Here is a 19,931-nt window from a genome sequence, read left to right on the forward strand (position 1 = left end):
CATTTCCATTCATTTCAATAAGAGAGAATTGAGTGCAGAGCTTTTGCTCCAGGCCCCTGTCTGTGCTTCTGTGTTTTACAAGGTAGCTTTTCAAAACATTTTTTTTTTGGATGCTGTTTATGTGTTTATTTCTAATGTTTTAACATTTACAAACCTGGCCCATCCTGCTGGAATTTCCCCTTGGTTCTTCAGCATTGCTCCTATGAACTGCTGGGGACTAGCTCCAACTCTGTAATTTACCATGCAGGTTTATCGATCTCGTTCAGCTGTTTCTGGAACTCTATAGGTGTGTAAGGCAGTCATGCAAAGCAAGCAAGGAATAGGAGAACCTAGCGTGATTATCACAATGCCAGAGCGAAAAGTTTAAAATAAAAGAAACCTTTGCTTGTAAGTTTTGAAAGCTTTTGAATGATTAATCTACACCTTGTCCAACTGGGTTTAATGACTGAATTTACCAGCTGTAGATGTTTCAGCACAGTGGTAGGCACAAAGCAAGTGCTTAATAAGTCTTTGTTAGAATGAATGCCATTGTGAAGACAGTATTTTTCTCATTAGTTACCTGTCAATACTCTGCTCTCCTTACCTAGGAGCCCTCTGACTTCCTGTTTTCCAGTATATGTCAACAAAGAGATTTACTAGAGGGTGTAGCTCAGATGAACTGGGTACTGAAGTCCAACTGTGGTCCCATGTGTTTTCATTACTATATTTTATTTCAACCTTGCTAGTACTTGATTTTAGAATTATATATGTCAGAGATACTGGTTTAAGGGAAACCATTAAAGACAGATGCAGTACAGGGAAATTCTCGTCTACTGAGCATGAAAGGAAGGTTTCCATGGGCTACGACATCTGCAAGTGAAAGACTTGAATGTGTTCTTGAACTACAGGGTGTCCTATGGATCTCAAAGATTAAAAACAGCCACAGGGGATAAAGTGAAGGTTCAAATGTCAAATCATGAATACGAGAGATTTGTTAGAGAAGGTGCAGAGATTACAAATTGGTCCAGGTTTTTTTTTTTTTTTTACTGAAAAGTCATATAATATTTTCTGATTATAGGTTCCCAAAACCTAATCCCAGACTTTTTCCAATCTATCCAACTCTGTGTCCTCCCTCTCTCTCAGGAAAACAGTCAATTAAAAAAAAATCAAACAAAATAAAATACAAAATAAAGTAAAAGAAACACACACAAACACACAAACATACACATACACACACACATCAAACCACATAAAGACACAAATTTAAAAAATCATAATAAACAAGCACAATGCCAGGAATATCAAATATGCCCCTCAAAGGAATGTATGAAAAGAATCTATAAAGAACACCACTGAGTTCCTTTCACATTGGACCAGGACGTTTTTTGTACTTAGCTGTGATGCAAGTAAATATTTTAATGAGGAGCTCATGGTAATCCACGTCTCTCAAAATATATGCATCAGGAATTAATGTTATCTTACAACATTGTTTGGATATATCTATTTTGTTTTATGTATTTTTGTGTTTTACTCACATGTATGTATGTACGTACAGTATGCTCCTGGCAGCCCTAAATGTCAGAAGAGGGCATCAAATACAATGGAATCGGACTTTGGATGGGTTTGTGCCATTCTGGGTGTGATGGTCTCCCAAGCAAGGTCTTCTGAGAGAGCAGTAGTGCTCTCAACTGCTGAGCTATCCCTCAGGCCCCAGTTAACTTATACTTTAAGGCAAGAAAGCAAAACATAATGCATGGCAGTTTGTCTAAAAGAGGGTTGACTGTTGCACTAATCTGTGAGTATAAGGTAATAATCTAGAGAGCAATTTGATACTATGTCCGTTTAACAGTGTTGTAGTTCTAAGTTTTTCTCTAAGACCTAGGACCTCCCCAGCTAGGTTGTTCTTGGCCCAATCAACAGTATGTGTTATAACTTCTGTTGAGAAGCAGGGCTTCAATCCAATGCGGAAGTATTGGTTCAGTATCTGTTTCTTAGTAAATGTTCAATTTTATCTCCTCGTTAGAACACTTTGGGAAGCTGTTAGGTATGAAATGGATCCAAATTTCTGTCAGCATCTGGCATATCTTTATTTGGAATCATTCTTTCAGAAGGTGAAAATATCTATTCCGAAGGAAGTTATGTCTAAAGATACACATGTTATGAGCTCTGTGTTCTCTTCTTGCTGTAGAGGTGGGGACACAACACAGTCTTTGGTTTAACAAGGGTACAAATGAAGTGTCCACAGTAGAGATGTTTTGGTTTTGTTTTGCTTCTTGTTGAAAGGAAACATTGGCATGATTTATTCATGGTTTACAACAAAATCTTTCTTTCTATCCAGGTATGAAGAAGGGCTTTTTTTTTTTAAATTTTAACTTGGTTTCCTTTATTTTTTAATTTGATTTTGACAATTTCAAAAATACGTACAATGTATTGTGAGGGTATTGACTTCCTCTTTTTATCCTCATCTTCTCGTTCTTACAGTCTTTGCAACGGGTTCCCTCTCTGGCTTATTGTTCTGTGTACGTCTTGGAGGTAGCCATAGTTCCTGAGCATTCGTAGAAATATCTCCTACCTTACATCTACAAGACAGCATTTCTTAGCACTCGGCCCCATTCTCCAACTCTTACATTTCTTTCCTGTCATTGCAGATGCTCTCTGATACCTTGATGGGAAGGAGAGACATAGTCTTGTATCCACAATCAATAACATCAACAAAAATTAGTTGTGTGATATTTCTTCTATATAATGATAAAGGCATTTGTACAAAACAAGGCTTAGCAACAAGTCTCTGAAAGGGAGCATCCAAGTAACCCACAAACTAGAAAACATATTTTTTAATAATTGGCTCTAATTTTTCATGATATCTTTGTATATCACTTCATACTTTATTGTATCAGAACCAGGAATCTCAGCCAAATCTGCCCTTCTGCTTCTTTTTGAATAGTCAGCCAGATAGGATTGATTTTTTTCTTTATAGTTGTAAATATTGAAAAATAACAATAGCAACATTTTATGCAGTAGAAGCATTATCAGAATCTCAAAATGTTGTGTCCACAAATAAAACCTCCCTTGTCAATTAACTTTTGTGTGTTCAATGACTATTTTAAAGTCAAAGCTGCAGGGCTGGGTAACTGCAGCACAGATATATGGCTCACAGAGCCAGAAATATTTATATTCTGGCCCTTTATGAAAATGATTTCCCAGACTGTGGACTACATTTAAAATGAACTAGTAAGAAATGGTGAAAAACGTAGCTGCTCATAGTGCCTATGTTATAGCAGTCCAATGAGTTGTGTTCTAGAACATTTCTTTTTCTAAGTCATTTTGTTGTATAAGTTTGACTATATTTGTCAAGAATTTTTAACTTTACTTATTCAGTTTCTTCATGTTTTTTTCATGAGATAAAATGTAAAACGCAAGGAGGCCAGTTTGCACCTTCAGAACAGGTAGCTCTTGCAGTCAGGTTTCACTTTGACATTGAGTATTTTATTTCTAACTTGAAAAATCAGGATATGAATATAATGCACTTAGAAAGAGCCTTAGTCAAAACGACAACTTGAGTGAAAGGAAGATTGTACCTTCCTGCCATGAGGAAACATGGTTTTGGTGCTAGTTTTGTAGGAGCTAGCCCTCATCTATAGAACTAAGAATACTTCTGGATTCTTAATAACTCAAGTGCACATATAAACAACAGTGTCAAATGTATAATTGCATACCAGTCACTAGATAGCTATTTTATTTTCCCCAAATAAGCTTAGTAATTAATGAATCCACATGTCTCAACTTGAGTCTTTTGAGTATCCTTTCATCTATGAACATGAAAGTAAGAGAGGTATGGATGAATGTTGAGACTTCAGTAAATGAAGGCACCCCTAAAAAGTTTAAAGACCTGATAAAAGTTTGTTTGTGAGTTCTTCCAAGTATCCTGTCACTAATGCTCTGTAGAATCCTAGGTATGTTTTTTATTCAGTAGCACTGACACAGGCTAAGAATGTTTGCAGATTCATCAAGCCTGTGTTCATTTGCAGGGAAGGGTCTCCCAGCATTAGACGACTCTGCTTTTAATATAGAATGCAGCACTCCTCCTATGCCAAGAGCCTCCTCATGACTGTTTCAGTGCTTTATGACTGACAAAGAGTCATTAGAAGTCAGTTTGATGGACATAACTAAGTGAATTGGAAAAAAGAAAAAAGCCTTTCAGCCCATTCAGAAATAATTGATGTGACGGAGACAGCTGTATGTGAGTTCCAGATAAGGAGACAATTTATGAAGAAACTACTGAAGCTAAAAAGGAAGGTGCAGATTTAAAGTTCCCAATGAAGTTGTCTGTTAGACACAGCACTATTCAATAAGGAAAAGATTGAACCTGAGCTACTTTCCAATAGATGGCATCCTTAGGGGCCCATCCTCTTGCAGATAAAATTCCCATAAAGGTATCATCACTAGCTATAAAAAAATGGACTCTAATGCCATACTGTCTTCACTCCTAACCTAGTGCTGCATTTACTCTTTCACTATGAGTAATGCATAAAACACAAGACTTATTAAATTTGAATCTCCTCTTTGTTTTGCCTCAAATTTCAAGAGCTATTGAGATCATATCCTTCATTAAACACAAACATTTTGGTGGCCAATTAAATTACAAAGGCATTATTTTTTCTCAAATTTTTCTACTTTAGCAAGGAAATATGCATTTTTTATTTCATAGGCTGTATCTTCAAAGATTTTGGTAAAGCAACGACGTAAAAGTCTTTATGAACATTGTCCTGTGAAACATCATAGATGTTTTTCAGGTATTATAAGTTATTTAAAACTGTTAAAGCTATCTAGAATGAATAAAATTAAGTTATTTTGTATGTGTTTTTAAATATTCATCTGTTTCTTCAAAACTAATTTAGATTTCACCTGGATGAATACCTTATACATTCTCAATGATTAGTCTCTGTGTTTGTTCTTTTAAGTCCGTGGAATTAATTTTTTTATGTAAATGATGACTGTGATCATACATTGCTGCCCTTGGACTGCCATTCCCAAGGAAAGAGGGAGACAAGAAAGAGGCTGCCCTCTCAAGGTCCATGACAACAGAAAAACAAACAAGGCAGGCAGTGGGCTGTCTCTATGTGATAACAGAAAACAGTGAATGAAGAAAAAAGGTTTCAGCAGGCTGGTTACCAGCCTAGAGAAAGTTTTAAAGCAATGCTAATGAGGTTTAGTCACATGGAAGTTGAAGAGAAGACAAGCCACATCATTATTTGTGACTTAGCATCTCACCTGGAGTTTGAATGTATTTCTGGCAATGTATTGAGGCTAGCCTCTATCATCTTCTCAAGCACAAGCTTCTAGTAACACTGAAACCTCAAAGGACTGACAAATGACTTTGTAAATTAATTGACCACCATAATGTTTGTGTTTAATGAAGGCTATGATCACAGTAGCTCTTGAAATATGTGGTTGTTATTGTATGTGCATTATTACTTCATCAATAATTAGTGGTTTTCAATGTTAATTAGGCCTGACCTTTTATGTGGACTTTAGAACCTCTACCTAGAATATTTGTGAATTATTTAGCTAGCTCTATATTTTCCTTAAGAAGAAGGAAAAAACCCAAGTGAAACGATGGAAGCTAACTCTGGTTATTTAGCAGTGGCCTGAGGTATAATACCTTTTATAGGATGTGTCTCTGAGGGAGCTTAAGGCTCTTTTTATGAGCTATCTCATTAATTCTCCCAGAATTAAGAAAAAGATATTATTATCTCTATTTTACAGACCCTTGGCCTAAGGCATAAGAAACAAAGGTCAGCTAACTTGGCCAAGGTAACAAAGAAAATTTATAGGGAATTTTGAAATATTTACTTTTCTCTTTCTTTCTGTTATTTTTAATGTAGAATATATAATTTTTTGTTTAAAATGTATTCACCCTTTTACATGTACCCATGCAAGAATTTTCTTTTGTGGTTATTTTGGAAATAATTCTCTGTTTTACTTAATTTGGTGTTCACTGAGCTCTTTCATGCTCTTTGCAACATTGGTTGAACAACTAACTAGCTTTGTTGGCGTGTTACATACTCACCTTAAAATGAACAGTTATCTATGACATTGAAGAACAGCATCAAGAATCAGTAAATGCATCTCTGCTTAAACCTATTGTTTTCATTTGTACACTGTTTCTTGTTTTTATATATTTAAAAATTACTGTTAAGTGCCTTCATTGTTTTTCTTTTTTTCCTTTTCATCCTTGTCCCCCATGAACTAGATAATCCAAAAGATGATCAAAGTATCTTGAGCACACAGTAACTTTTTTTTTTTTACTTCTGTCTTAGGGTTTCAGGGATGATCACTCTTACTCAACTCCTTTTAAAAATCGTTCCTCTTTGACCCCACTAGGTAATTTTAGATTGATCTTCAACTGTGTCTTACATACTAGACACCTCAGTCGAATAACCTCTAAGACCTATTTGTATTTCCAAACATGTTAAGTAGAATCTTCTATTTAAATTTCATTGGTAATGTGTATATGCCATTGAGCTTCTTCACTGTATATAAGTTTTAAAGCTCTGGCAGATATTGTGTCCCAAATAAATGCAAGTAGAGTGAATCAGTGAAGCATGATATATTTATGACCACTTCCATTCAGCTACTTAAACCACAAAGTCCATTCCCATTGCTGGTAGCTCTTTTTAGCTTTTCCTTAGGGTACTGTTTCTCATATCCCGAAGTATATGAGTTTGAATCCCTTCAAATCCATGTTTCTGTGCCCTGAGAAAGAATTGCACATTGCTATAACTGATTCTGGAATTAGTAGGCATTGTGGGGGATTCCATTGATTTCTAAAGCAGATTATCCTTAATGCTAATTTATTCAGCTTATGTTGTGATGTGTACTGGCATTTCATTATTTATACATTTTCTAAATAATTCAAAGTTGTGTGTAAACTCAGCCGTCATCATTTACTCTGTTTTCCTTTGTATCGTCAGTAATGAAACAGTACAGCGACAGACACAATACTGTTTTTGTCAGGAAGTCAATGTACTATATAATTTGCTGATTTAGTCCAGTTTTAAATCTGAGGGGTGCCATAATTTTGTATTATAATATATTACAAAACATAACCATCTTTTTACTTGATTCAGCATGATGATGGATGGGATATCTCTCTCCCTCTCTTTCTCTCTCTCTCCTTCTCTTTTTCTCTCCCTCTCTCCCTCCCCTTCCTCTCCCCCTCCCCTTTCCCCTCTCCCCATATATTTCTCTTTCTCCCACCTTCCTTCTGGCTCTCTCTATGTTTGCATATACCCCCAAGCTCAATGTGTGACATACTATTAGAACTGAGTTTTAACTATGCATCAATACTTCAGTGAAGTATTCATTCAGCGAAGTTCTACTACTAACTTAGTTTTCTTTTCCAACTTAAATGCATCTTCAAAGTAGTTTTTAATATTTAAAATAGGAACAACATGCAACATATAGTGATATAATGTTGATATTCCAGAATTATAGAATTCTCATTATATAGATCGAATGATTGGTGTGTGTTTTCTAGCTCACTGTGTGATACTTTTCAGTTTGAGTTTTAATGTGATAAACATTTGCACTTACTTAGAAACTATATTAAGTTAAACAACTTTCATGCAAAAAGAAACTGATGAACTGAGTACTTTCTAAAGTACTTAGTATTTAAAAATTCTAATGCTCTTCTAAAATAAGTTATGGAGATCAAAATATCCACAATCAGAATGGAGTAGAAAATCCAGAAAAGGAAATACTAAGTTGATGACAATCATCTGCTAACCCATTTTGGAACTATCTTTCTTTTTCTTGTCAATTTTTTTTAATTGGAAGTATTGAGGTTTTCCCTGTCATTACAGCAATACATTAAGGAAAAGAAAGAAGTCAGCACAGATTTTCAAGTTACTACCTTCACCGAACAGTTACTTTTTAAATAACAAAATGAAGCAACAATTTTTAAATTATTTCCCATTTTTCTTTTCTGCATTCATAGAATGTATGCGGTTCTGTGCGTATTATAAACTCTTGCTTTGATAGTTGAAACTGATCCTAAAAGATATGAAAGTCATTAAAGTAGAATTAAGACTAACTCTAACCTTTCTTCCACTTTCTTTTTAAATGACAAATACTATTAACCCATTGCCTGGCCTTTGTAGTCCCTCCCTTAATCTTTACCATTAAAACTTTACTACTCAGTGGTGTTTGCTGAAAAGAGCAGTGTGGCTTTATGAAAGCTGTAGTAGTGACATTTTCAAAGGGAGACTAAATTCCTCAGGCAATTCCACATGCTTTTTGACTACTGAGAATGGTAATTGGGAGGAAATTAAAACAGAAATGAAAGTGAGAAAAACAAAAATGAATCTTCAGTGCAAATCTAACAATCATAAAAACATAAAAAAGTTGAGAGGTTGAGAGTTCTTTGTAAAGGCCATGTCTGTAGGCATTTTTGTTAGTGAGTTTGGTCCCATGATGTATATACTGCCCACAATGAAATATTATGTGACCATATTTTCATACTGCTCTCCCAGTTCCATGAAATATTATAAAGCCCGTAACGGTATTTAATGCAAACCAATCTTTAGATCTTGAAGTAGGATAAAGAAATTTGCATACATTGTATGTTTCTATTAAGCTCACAAAGAGTGATACAGTAGCAGAAATATCAGTAATCTACAGGTTTTGTAGCAAATATCTTTTTCTATAACAGAATAAGGGAGACATTTGTGGAAGCATGTATTAGTCTTTAGTAAAGCTAATTCATAAATTATGGATAAACACCACAACTCTTAACTTTCTCATTTATTAACCTGTCATATGCAGATAATCCTTATAACTCTACAATCCTATTGGTCATGGTTATGATTAGTGATTTCGTACCATGAACTTTTGAGCTATAATCAATCAGAAAAGCTTCTTTTTTTAATACTATGTTTTGGCAGCAGTAAATTTAAAACTGTGTATTGGGAATGAAGGGTGGGGATTATAAGTATGATAATTATGTACATTTGTGTCATTTTCAAATTCACGAGGGGTTAATGTATGAAACTATCATTAAGAATTTCAGACAGCTACCAAGCAGCGTTGGTATATACATCATATATTATGTCATATAATCAGTCCTGTATATTCCCTTAATGTTTTAGTTTGCCCTCTGAATGATGCAGCGTTAGTTTGTTCCCATAATAAGCCTGAATTTATTTTAATGTTATCATGTAATTCAGATAACTTGCATGTCTCATGCCTAATTGATATGAGCAGCCATTGTCATTAACACAGGTACTTATTGGTTCTAGTTGGAATTTCTTTGGAATTTATAATAAATAAAACAAACACTGCACTTGACTGTACTGCCTTTGAACGAACTAAAATGATGGTAAATTCACTCAGTTAAGTCTTTTTATTTTCCATTCATGGATTAAAGAAGCCATTACAGATCATTTTACTATGTGCCTTATAATTTTAAATACATACTTTATAGGTACATAATAATAAATACTTTGTGATTTCTTAATACCACATTTATGTTATCATTTGTCAGCTCCACTGTTTGTAGCTGAATTCGAGCAAACACAGGATTAAAAGTCTACATCATATCAACTGGACTTGAATGCATTATGCCATTTGAAGTAATGAGGAGACATTTTTTTCACAACGGATTGTATTAGCATATTATTTTCGCCCAGAATTACTGATCATTGTTTTGTTTTATTAAATCTATTTGTGGAAAATATAAAGACTACTGAATTGAAAAAGATTTAATATATGAAACTAATTTATTTGATTTCAATGCATTTGTGGGTAAAATATTATTTTTCTTACATTTGTTTCATAAAAGAATATTTTTGTTTCAATAGTAAAATATAAACTCTAGGCTTGTCTTAGGTAATATATAGTTATCCAAATATATTTCAACCTGTTTAGTCATTTTGTATTGAATTAGTATCCGTAGATTTTTAAATATGTAATTAATGTATTTTATGAAATAAGATCATTTACTACCTTATATCTTAGTGACATTCAGAATCTTTTCTTTTACAGCCATTTCGTAGAGTGACGTTTTCTGTTGTGAGTCAGCCTCAGGACCCACATCAGGGGTCACTGCAGAGTTGCTATGACAGCGGGCTGGAGGAGTCAGAAACACCAAGCAGTAAGAGTTCATCAGGGCCAAGACTGGGTGCCCTTCCACTCCCAGAGGACAACTATGAGAGGACCACGCCGGATGGCAGTGTTGGTGAGGCAGAGCATATGGAAAATGGTAGGGGCAAACACAACATCCACACACATAATCACGCTAGCGAGCCCGAATAATTAGGCTTGTCAAAAAGTTAGTCTAAAATAAAACATAAACCAAAGTAGATTACACCAAAACTATTTTAAAATACTAAACACTCAGTAAAAATCCAGAACTTACAAATAAAGAAACATAAATCTATAGATAAAATTCATAAAAATACACCATCATTTAAAATAGTGCATCAGAAATAAATGCACCCAGATATAAACTGGAGCAGTTTCTACTATGAAAATGCCAACTCAGTGCACAATTGCAAAGTCACATCCCCTAAGGGAGGTCTAGTTTTGAGTGTTTTCTTCTTTTCATTTTTTGTCATGCAACTGTTTATTCAATTAATACAAACCAACCTTAGTCAAAGCAAGTACCACGAACTTTGCTTAAGTTTTTCCTGCTTTGAATATTCAGCAACGTATTTTCAACCCTTTGCTTTTGAATGCCAGGTGAAATGGATCAGAAATGAACAGTAGTGCCTTGCTCTCACTAGAATACATTAATTGCCATTACAGCTCCTCTCTCCTTAAACTGTGTGGTTTATCCTGATTTTTGCAAGGGAAAGGGAATAAAACAGACTATAATTCTCCCTGTCCTTACCTCATTGTGAGCCTATACATATGTATATCGAAAAATCATGTTGCAAACAATACATGTAAATGCTTTCACATTTGCTCACGTCCCCAAAGACAACTGTGTTATTTAGTTTCTTGATTTTGAGTACTAGATAAACCCTTGAGGAATGTGTTTATTTCAAATAGTGGAGTGGCTAAGCTTTTCCTAACTTCATCAGTATTTCTAATGTGAAAGAGATACAGTTATACATCAAGAAAAGCATGAGAATTGCATATGGATTTATGTCATTCACCCCTTCAATCCTCTTATGAAAAGGGACCTCTTTCTCACTTTATACCAGTTTCTTCAGTGGTGGCATGTATACTAATTATATTAAAGACAGTATATTAATTCAAAGATAAAACACGTTTTGATTTAGAAATTTACCTTTGATCATTAAAATCCAGTAATGCATAAATCAAAAAGTGACCCCAAGTGAAGTATTCTACATTAAATCATACTGAGTAATTACCTTTCTAAGTATTGATCTGTATTACGTATGATATCAGGGCCTGTTGATTGATGTCCCTCTTGATCAATTCTCTAGACTTTAAATGGCATTTTGCCTCATGGCTATATGGCATGCTTATCTGTGTGTATGGTGGTGTGTGCTAATGTGGAAGGGACTTTGACATGACTTTTAAGAAAACATTTTGCCAGTAATTTTATTTAATGAATGTAAAATTCTGGTGGGAATTAAAATACAGCTGAGTATATATTTAAGGCAAGTGCATTTAAAATCCTAATATATATGTGTATATATATTAGAATAATTTTTAGTCGGACAGTGTTCTTTGCACTTGAGGCTTCTTTTTTTTTTTATGAAGTTATCTTTTGATAATCATACAATTTTACTTGTTTTTAAAAGTACATTCTTTAATCTAAATAAAGTGGATGTTGTATCAGCAAGTCTTTTTTTTTATGTCAGCAGTTTTTGTAACCCTGACATTTTAGTTTTTATTACTATTTTTTTTTACTTTAAAGATGGTATGCATTTTAAATATAATTAGGAAATTATGCCTAATTAAAGTATAATTATGTTTGGTAAGTTCACATAGGGCAGTTTTCAGGAAACATGAATGTCATGGACAAAACAGAGGAATAAATAAATAGAGTAGAAAGTTCACTCAAAAATATTGGCTGAAAAAATTCCAGGCCTTTTTCATAACCATGGAGTAAGTTCTATAAACAGAAGAGGCACAATATCACAACTAATTTTTCTATACATGACTGACACTGATACGCACGTTGTATATAAGTGATTTGTCATCTGATGCCTGTTGTCCCTGATCTATATATAATTACAGAGGAGATGGAATGCACTTTGAACAATCTAGACACAACCGTTGACATTTGAATAACAGTTCTGTTAGGATCTAAGTCTGCTAAATTCTCATGTACTTATAAAGTATAATTGTATTGCTTGAGTTCTGGTAATTTCATCTTCAGTATTAATAGGCCATTCTTGTATAAATAGAACTGGAACTGAAACCAGTCAAGTATTTATTTGCCATATTTAATTGGAATACAGGTAATCTGCAGTTTTTTTGCTTGGTTAGCTTTTAATCAGAATTTATTTCGATTTTCATTTGGATTCTATAAAAATATTGTTTTATATGCTGTCCTAGTTCGTAATTATCACTTCAGATATTTTCTTTCAGTTTTAACCTCTATGAAAATGGGCACACATCACTAAGTGTCTTGGATTAAGTCTCATTGGAAGGTTTAGAAGATAATTTACAACATAGTAGCATATAATATTCCTATGTCCTGTCACAAAAGAGAAATAAGTTTCTAATAAGATGTCAAAGACATCGTGCCAAGGAAGTCACTGAAATTGAAAAACTGACACAAAAATGCATTGAAATTTATTTATATTTTACCAAAAGCTTTATTGTTCTTTTGCAACTTATTATAAAAATAATTTCATTAATAAGGCACATGAGTTGTTTTTCCATTTAGCTGGCTTTACATAGTCCAATGGCAGACAAAAAAGTACAATGTAAAAATGGACATAATTTATTGCAATTGGATTAGCCTAGAAACTCACTATTTGAAGTTCTGGTTCATTTCTAAAAAGTTAAATAGCACTTATGCCACTAAAGATATTTTAGGAAAACTATATATTTATCCATGTCAATGATCATGAATACATTCCTCTTCTTTTATTATCCACATTATGATTTAATGTTGATGACTTTATAGATAAAAATGAGATAATTGGTTATTTGATAATATATTAAACTTTTAATGCAATGATATTTTAAAATATAGAGTTCATAGTAAAAAGTTATAATGAAGTGTTGGATGATAAAATATTTAAAACTTGTTTGTAAGAATTGATAATTCAAGTAAAGCATAAATCTTAAGCATAAAGGCATCATTACATCAAAGACAAATACAGACTATATCTAGCTTTCTCTTTCTTGATAGGAAACTAAGCTTCAGAATTTCTCTTGGAATGCTATTTCACTTTCTTTGAGGCTATTGTATTTATCTTAGTGCCCACCTTTAAGTCCTGGTCTATTTATTCTTTTCAAGGTCCCACTCTGAGTCAACTTTGCAAAGCCTGTTTGCCTTTTCTACACATGCCTTTAATATATCTGGCATAATTCAAGCTCAGATACAGAAGACACTCTACTTGGTTTCTAATCAAACATTGTCATTAGAGATGGTCAGTCCACATAACTCTTCTGAGTATGTGCCCAATTATTTTCATGGCTGTGAAATAAATTATCTTCGAAATATCACTGTAGTTCAACAACCTATGATTCTGTCTTTCATCGGACCCTTCTCTGATCTTTTTAGTTTACATTTAGTATGCATATATATATATATATAATAACTAAATATATATATACCTTCCTTGCATATATATATATATATATATATATATATATATATATATATATATATAGTAGAAGGCAAGGTAGAAGGAACAGAGAGAGAGAAAAGGGGAGAGACCAGAAGAGAAAAGACATCTTGTGATGTACGTAGTAAAGTTTATGTGTATTAATGTGGGCAAGGCACTAGTAATTCTAAGGCCTGCCTAGCAACCCACACAACATCTGAGCATCCTAATAGTAGTTAACACATTTATCACATAAATCAAAGAAGAGGGCTGTGGAGTCAGGGCTGTGATTTGTGATCAGGTGGGTGGATGTGTTGGCATCAAGCTGATCAATTTGGGAGACGGTTTCAGAACCACCATCAAATCACACTGCAAGAGATGTATTTCACCCTGGCCACAGTGCCCTTCATGTGTGTTAGGTGTTATGCTATAGTAGAGGAAGTATTACTGCTTCTTGCTTGACATGTAGTTGGGTCCCAATAAGAATGGACAAAGGAAGAAAATGGTATATATTTTCTCTAGGTAAACTTTTATAATAGACCACTAGACAGGTTGTAAAAATTAAGGATGTTGAGACATTTGATTCTTCTAAGTCCTTAATGAACTTCAGGAGTTTATTTTTTCAGATATTTAAAATATATTCTTAACTTTTATGCCTTAGTAATTTTGAATTTCATTTCTAAATTTTGTCAACCTTACATAAGGTTGGCTCCATTATTTATTTATATCCTATGCCTTGTCTATCTCTTCATTCCACATGCTTTTAGTAGAATTTAGAATTCCTTGATACTGGAAATCAAAATATGGTACAGTGTACATAGTGAACCGACTTTCTCTTTGGTACTACATTTCCACATTACATTCAGATGAACATTAGCATTCTTTAGGAGAGTCTGTTTTCCAATGGCCAATCAAATTGAGAGTGTTTTGTGTGGAAACAAGCACCCTCTGCTTTTCTCCAATACCCATCTCTAAGTGACAGCTCTAAGGCATTCTTTTGTAGTAGATGTCAGCCTGCGATGGTTTCATAGCTATGATGGTTTCACACAGTTATGTTGCAAAACCTTATCCTCTGTCCCAAGATCCTTATATAGGTGTGAATAACACAACCATAAAACTCAAAACAAATACCTTGTACTGTTTTCTATAGGGACAGACTACTGTGCCTTGCTAAGGATTTACTATCACAGTTCTGCCTGTCTCCTTGTCAATTCAGTCACCAGAATCTCACTGAGGCTAGGTTTCCCCCCCCCTTTTTTTTAAAGCAACCTATGATATGGTTCTGTACCTCCCCAGTGTCCTCAAAAAACAAAACAAAACAAAACAAAACAAAACAAAACAAAACAAAAACAAAAACCAGTAGGCCACCACTGTCAGATAGTTTTGTTCTTCCCTGTCCCTAGCGATTAAACAGAGATAATGATTAGACACGCTGTCAGGTCTCAACCAATCAAGATATGTGCGGCAGCTCCTCTGTAGTCTGCCAGTAAAAGGAGCAGTGCAAGCGAAACAGTCTATGATGATACTATCCTAGAAGTCACTCAGCCACCACTGTGGACAGAATTGGGTGGTTTGAAAACAGGTCTGGAATGCTAATAGTGTCACTGTGAGATCCACTCTTGTTTCTTTCTAAGAGTGTCATTTCCTAAGCACTATGCTTAGCCCCAGTTTCTTCTATCATGGAACTTATCTTTGCAGAATATAACAATTATGATGAAATCAAAATAATTTATAAATAAGTATGACTTTAAGTTCATCTACGAAATGTTAACAGCTGCTATTATATCGTGAGTGTGGTGATCAGTAAACTTTGTTATTAATTATAGGGAGATTTGATGTAGTTTAGCAGCTAAAGTTTTTATTATAGACTTAGTCTTACAAAGACAGCATGTCAAAATGAACGGTCTGAATACATTCCTACCGCAAATATTTTATACTGAGTTTCCTTCTTGGTGGGATGTCGGACTGAACCAGGTAACAGAGCAAGAGCAAAACGGGACTGGCAGAAAGCTTTCTGTCTTCTGACATCAAATCTCCCTCAAAACTTACACTTCCTGTTTACCTCTTTTATTGCAGCTATTTTATATTTTTGTAAGCAAAGAATTCTCTCCTTCAATAAAGCTGTATTTAGGCAATGTCAAAAATTTATATATATATATCCTCTTAAAAAAATGTTTTGCAGTTTATATTCACTTTATTTCAGTTGAGTCCATTATTCTTCCCATATATATTTCCCTTCGAATGGCTGAAAAATACAGTTGCGGGAGAAATGAACAAAAAGTGTTCAATTAACATGCATACCCAACTCCCAGTCCTTTCTTTTATAATCTCAGTGTTAATAATTAATACTGATAAAAGTACATTGCTGTGCTACTCTTTATTATAATTTTGTCCTTTAAAACTACATCGCTCTGCTTAAATCTTATGACATTTAAAAAGACAATGGGTTCTCCTTTAACCTCCAAGTGACTTTGAAGGTCTGTTACAGGGTTTGCTCACATCAGACACTCACAGCATGGGACTTCTGTGGGATTTTACCCCTAACTGAAAATACATGGCTTGTTTATCTCCTCAGCTAGTTAAAAGGTCGATTATAATCTTTCCTGCCTGTCACACAGATGCACACAGAAACACATTCTCTCTCTTAATCTCTCTCTCTCTCTTTCTCTCTCTCTCTCTCTCTCTCTCTCTCTCTCTCTCTCTCTCTCTCTCTCTCTCTCTCTCTCTCTCGTTCCTCTCAGTTTTTTGCACAGAATATGTACAAAAACATGATGCTGGTGAGATTTGAAGACAATCTTAAGGGCCTTCTTAGTGACACACACACATGCACACATACACAAAAGTGTAACTGGTAACTGGCCCTTGAAAATGTAGTTAGCCTGCCTAGCCTCTGGGTATAGCTCACTTACTGAGAAACTGATTTGTTTCCATACTCCTATTCTAGAGAATAACACTTTTTATTTACCTCTTCTATTGCAGCTATTTCTCTCTCTCTCTCTCTCTCTCTCTCTCTCTCTCTCTCTCTCTCTCTTTCTTTCTTTCTTTCTTTTGTTTTCTTTGTAAGCAAAGCATTTTCTTCTTGAGTAAAGCCATGTAGAACAGTTTCACCTCTAACCCTTGTTTCATGATTATATGGAAACAAAACTATGGTTATTCATTTTGACTCAACAAACATGCATTGAAATTGAAATATGACTACGGCTTTGTGAGGAAGCTTGAGTAAATGAAAAAGAATCCCTGCTTTTACAATGCAGTTCTTTCTGTCAGGAGATGTAGCCTTGGTTGTCGTGAACTAGATATGATGCAGAAAAGGAGAAAACACACTGACAAAGTTCAGACTGATGCAAGAAATAAAACAAGGATAGGAAAAATGTATCAATACGTGCATTTGTATTTTACAAATGAAGATGCAGGCTGGAGGAATTATTGTTTACCTCATTTTCTCTTCACCTGTGTTCAATGTGGTTTAGATACAATAATTACACTGCCTGGGAAGCTTTATATTAAATCACAGAAATTTAAATCATTTACGTTGTATCAAGTTACTGTTAATAAGAGAAACTTGTGCCAGTGTGCATGCCTGTGAAGTGTACATGTACATGTGTGGACACTCATATGGAAGCAAGAAGTTCATGTTCGGGTTCTCCTTCAATTGCAGCCAGCTTTCTTTTTTTTTTGAGGCAGTCTCTCACTGAACCTTAAGCTCATAGATCCTACTCCTCTGAGAGGCCATTGAGCTCTACTGATCTTGTCTCTCAGTGACTACACTAGAATTACAGGTATGAAACTAGTCTGCCTCCTTTACATGAATTCTAGAGATAACTTAGAACCTCATTTCAGTTCTGCAAGCACTGTACTAAGTGACTCACGTTCTCAGGCTCCATCTCTCTCTCTCTCTCTCTCTCTCTCTCTCTCTCTCTCTCTCTCACACACACACACACACACACACACACACACATTCGTCTCAGTATCAAGTACAAACTGAAAGTTGGAACTTAGATCAAGCTGGTCACAAAGATTTATCTGCCACTGCCTCACAAGTCTTGGGATTATACTAATGAATTTTGTTTAAAATCTGCATTTCACACACACACACAGAGATACACGCACACAGAGACACACACACAGAGACACACACACATATACACACACATACACACACACAGACACACACACAGACACACACACACATACACACACACACACACACACACACACACACACACACACACACACAGTCTTTTTGGGCTAAATAGAAATTCCTTGAAATTTCTAGAAGTTAGTATTGACATAATTGGCAGTAGAAACCAGATTCAGACCTACACTATAAAACAAATTAATCGCATGTCTGTGCTCTCTCCTCGCTTATAAAAATGGCCAATACTAAGTATGTTTATTCTACCAATAATGTCTTTCAAATTTAATAAGGACCTGTTAAGAGTGTTTTTATGTCATCCTTATGTTCAGAAGACCAATTATGTTCCCCAGGCTAAGCTCATGAATAGATTATATTATAGTAGATTGGATATACCAATTTTTTTTTTAGGAAAAAATCACAATTTACCCCATTCTTTGTGTTTCTTGGAAATTATTTTTATATTGTGACACATTCCATTTTAACTACAATTTGGAGAGTTAGTTTGTTTTGTTTTAAATTTTTAATTTGTTTAAGTGTTGCCTAAATTTTGCAGGCAGTATTTTGATATTGGATCTTCTTATCTTGTTTGCATTTCTATTACTGTCCAGAAAATGTAATTAACTTTCTATTAAATATGTGAGACAATGCTGATTTAAATGCCTCCTCCAAACAACATTTTATTGTTTATCTGTAGCAGCATCATGGAAAGTGTCCTTTTATACTACATGTGTTCAAATGAAAAGTATGTCAAGCCTAAAGTTGTTTCAGAAATAAATATATCATAAAATCTGCCACAATATGTTTCAAAATCTTCTTCTGTAGGAATTCTTATTTTTAAACATGACTTTCCATCTTTAATATCTGCTGTAAAATGATCACCATCTAATTTGGTGAAGTCCCTGGAGACCACTAGATGATCTACAACATGCACATTGCTCTGAGATTGCATTACTGTGATTTACATTTTCTTTTCCTGAATTACATGTATTGTTTCTCTTCTATGTGAGGCCATATGCCACTAAACCTGAACCCCCAGAGAAAGTTCATAGATGTTATAGTGGAAACTCTATACAAGTCCAGAATTTGGAATGTTATGAGAATTCAGAGTTAAATGTAACCATTGATTTTTGAATAAAGCATTTAGTCTATTAAATTCCAATCCAAGAGCCAAAGGGGAATGCTCTTTGCTTTCCACGTACTTAAATATTGTGACATAGAATTTTGTGGAAATAATTAAATGTGTAAAAGTAATATAAAAAGAGCAAATGTTACATGTAATATAGGATTGTGATATACCAGAGGTATGAAAAATTATATTTAAATCTTGAATGTGTATATGTATATATGTATATGAGTGTGTACTCATATATATGTTAGAAAAAATTCTGAGAAAGAAAAATATTAAGCAGCTTGTTGCAGATTCTATTATATGCTTATTTCTAAGACCTATTTAGATTTGTCATAGTTTTCATTTGAATACATATATTTTAAAAGGTTATTTTTCCTGAGACTGTTACATACTAACAGTAAAAGTCTGTTTGGAGGAGACATTTAAATGTACACATTACAAGTATTGTCTTACATTTTTAATAGAATGTTAGCACATATACATGTATATACATATATACAACATGTAAGTATGTACATGATATATTATATAAAAGGGTATGATGTTTATAAGCAGAAATACAGAGTTTTAGGAAATAATGCTATCAAAATAGCAATGGGTAGGTCAGGATACTTAGTTATAGACCAAACAGGAGGGTAGATATTGCTGATATTGAGTCAATGGAATTTAAATGGCTGCAAAAACTTGAATCAAGAAGTACAGCAAGAGTACATATTTGAGAAATTCTAAGATGGTGTTATCAAAGGCAACCCACTGAGTGTATCCTTTTATTAATGAACTGATGTCAGGAGTTATCAGTTCATGTTTTCACTTCAAGCTATATTTGAAAGAAAATTTTCATCAAAATTTGAAACTTCTAAAAAACTTCTTTTGTTGTCTTTCCTTTCCTTTCCTTTCCTTTCCTTTCCTTTCCTTTCCTTTCCTTTCC

General features: G+C 34.2%; 1 protein-coding gene across 3 annotated transcripts in view; it reads left to right on the forward strand.

The window, feature by feature from the left end:
- The window catches only part of Pcdh7 (protocadherin 7), a 400,300-nt gene that overhangs the window by 180,099 nt on the left and 200,270 nt on the right, over positions 1–19,931 (forward strand). For 2 of the 3 annotated variants that reach the window (XM_028765265.1, XM_028765263.1), the window contains exon 2: positions 10,024–10,240. In XM_028765265.1, the coding sequence (XP_028621098.1) occupies positions 10,024–10,240 (217 nt within the window). The remainder of the gene's footprint in view (positions 1–10,023; positions 10,241–19,931) is intronic. The other variant, XM_028765264.1, reaches the window with a different exon arrangement.

The sequence above is a fragment of the Grammomys surdaster genome, unplaced genomic scaffold (genome assembly GCF_004785775.1).
Source record: "Grammomys surdaster isolate TR1022 unplaced genomic scaffold, NIH_TR_1.0 150, whole genome shotgun sequence".
NCBI classification, from domain to species: domain Eukaryota; kingdom Metazoa; phylum Chordata; class Mammalia; order Rodentia; family Muridae; genus Grammomys; species Grammomys surdaster.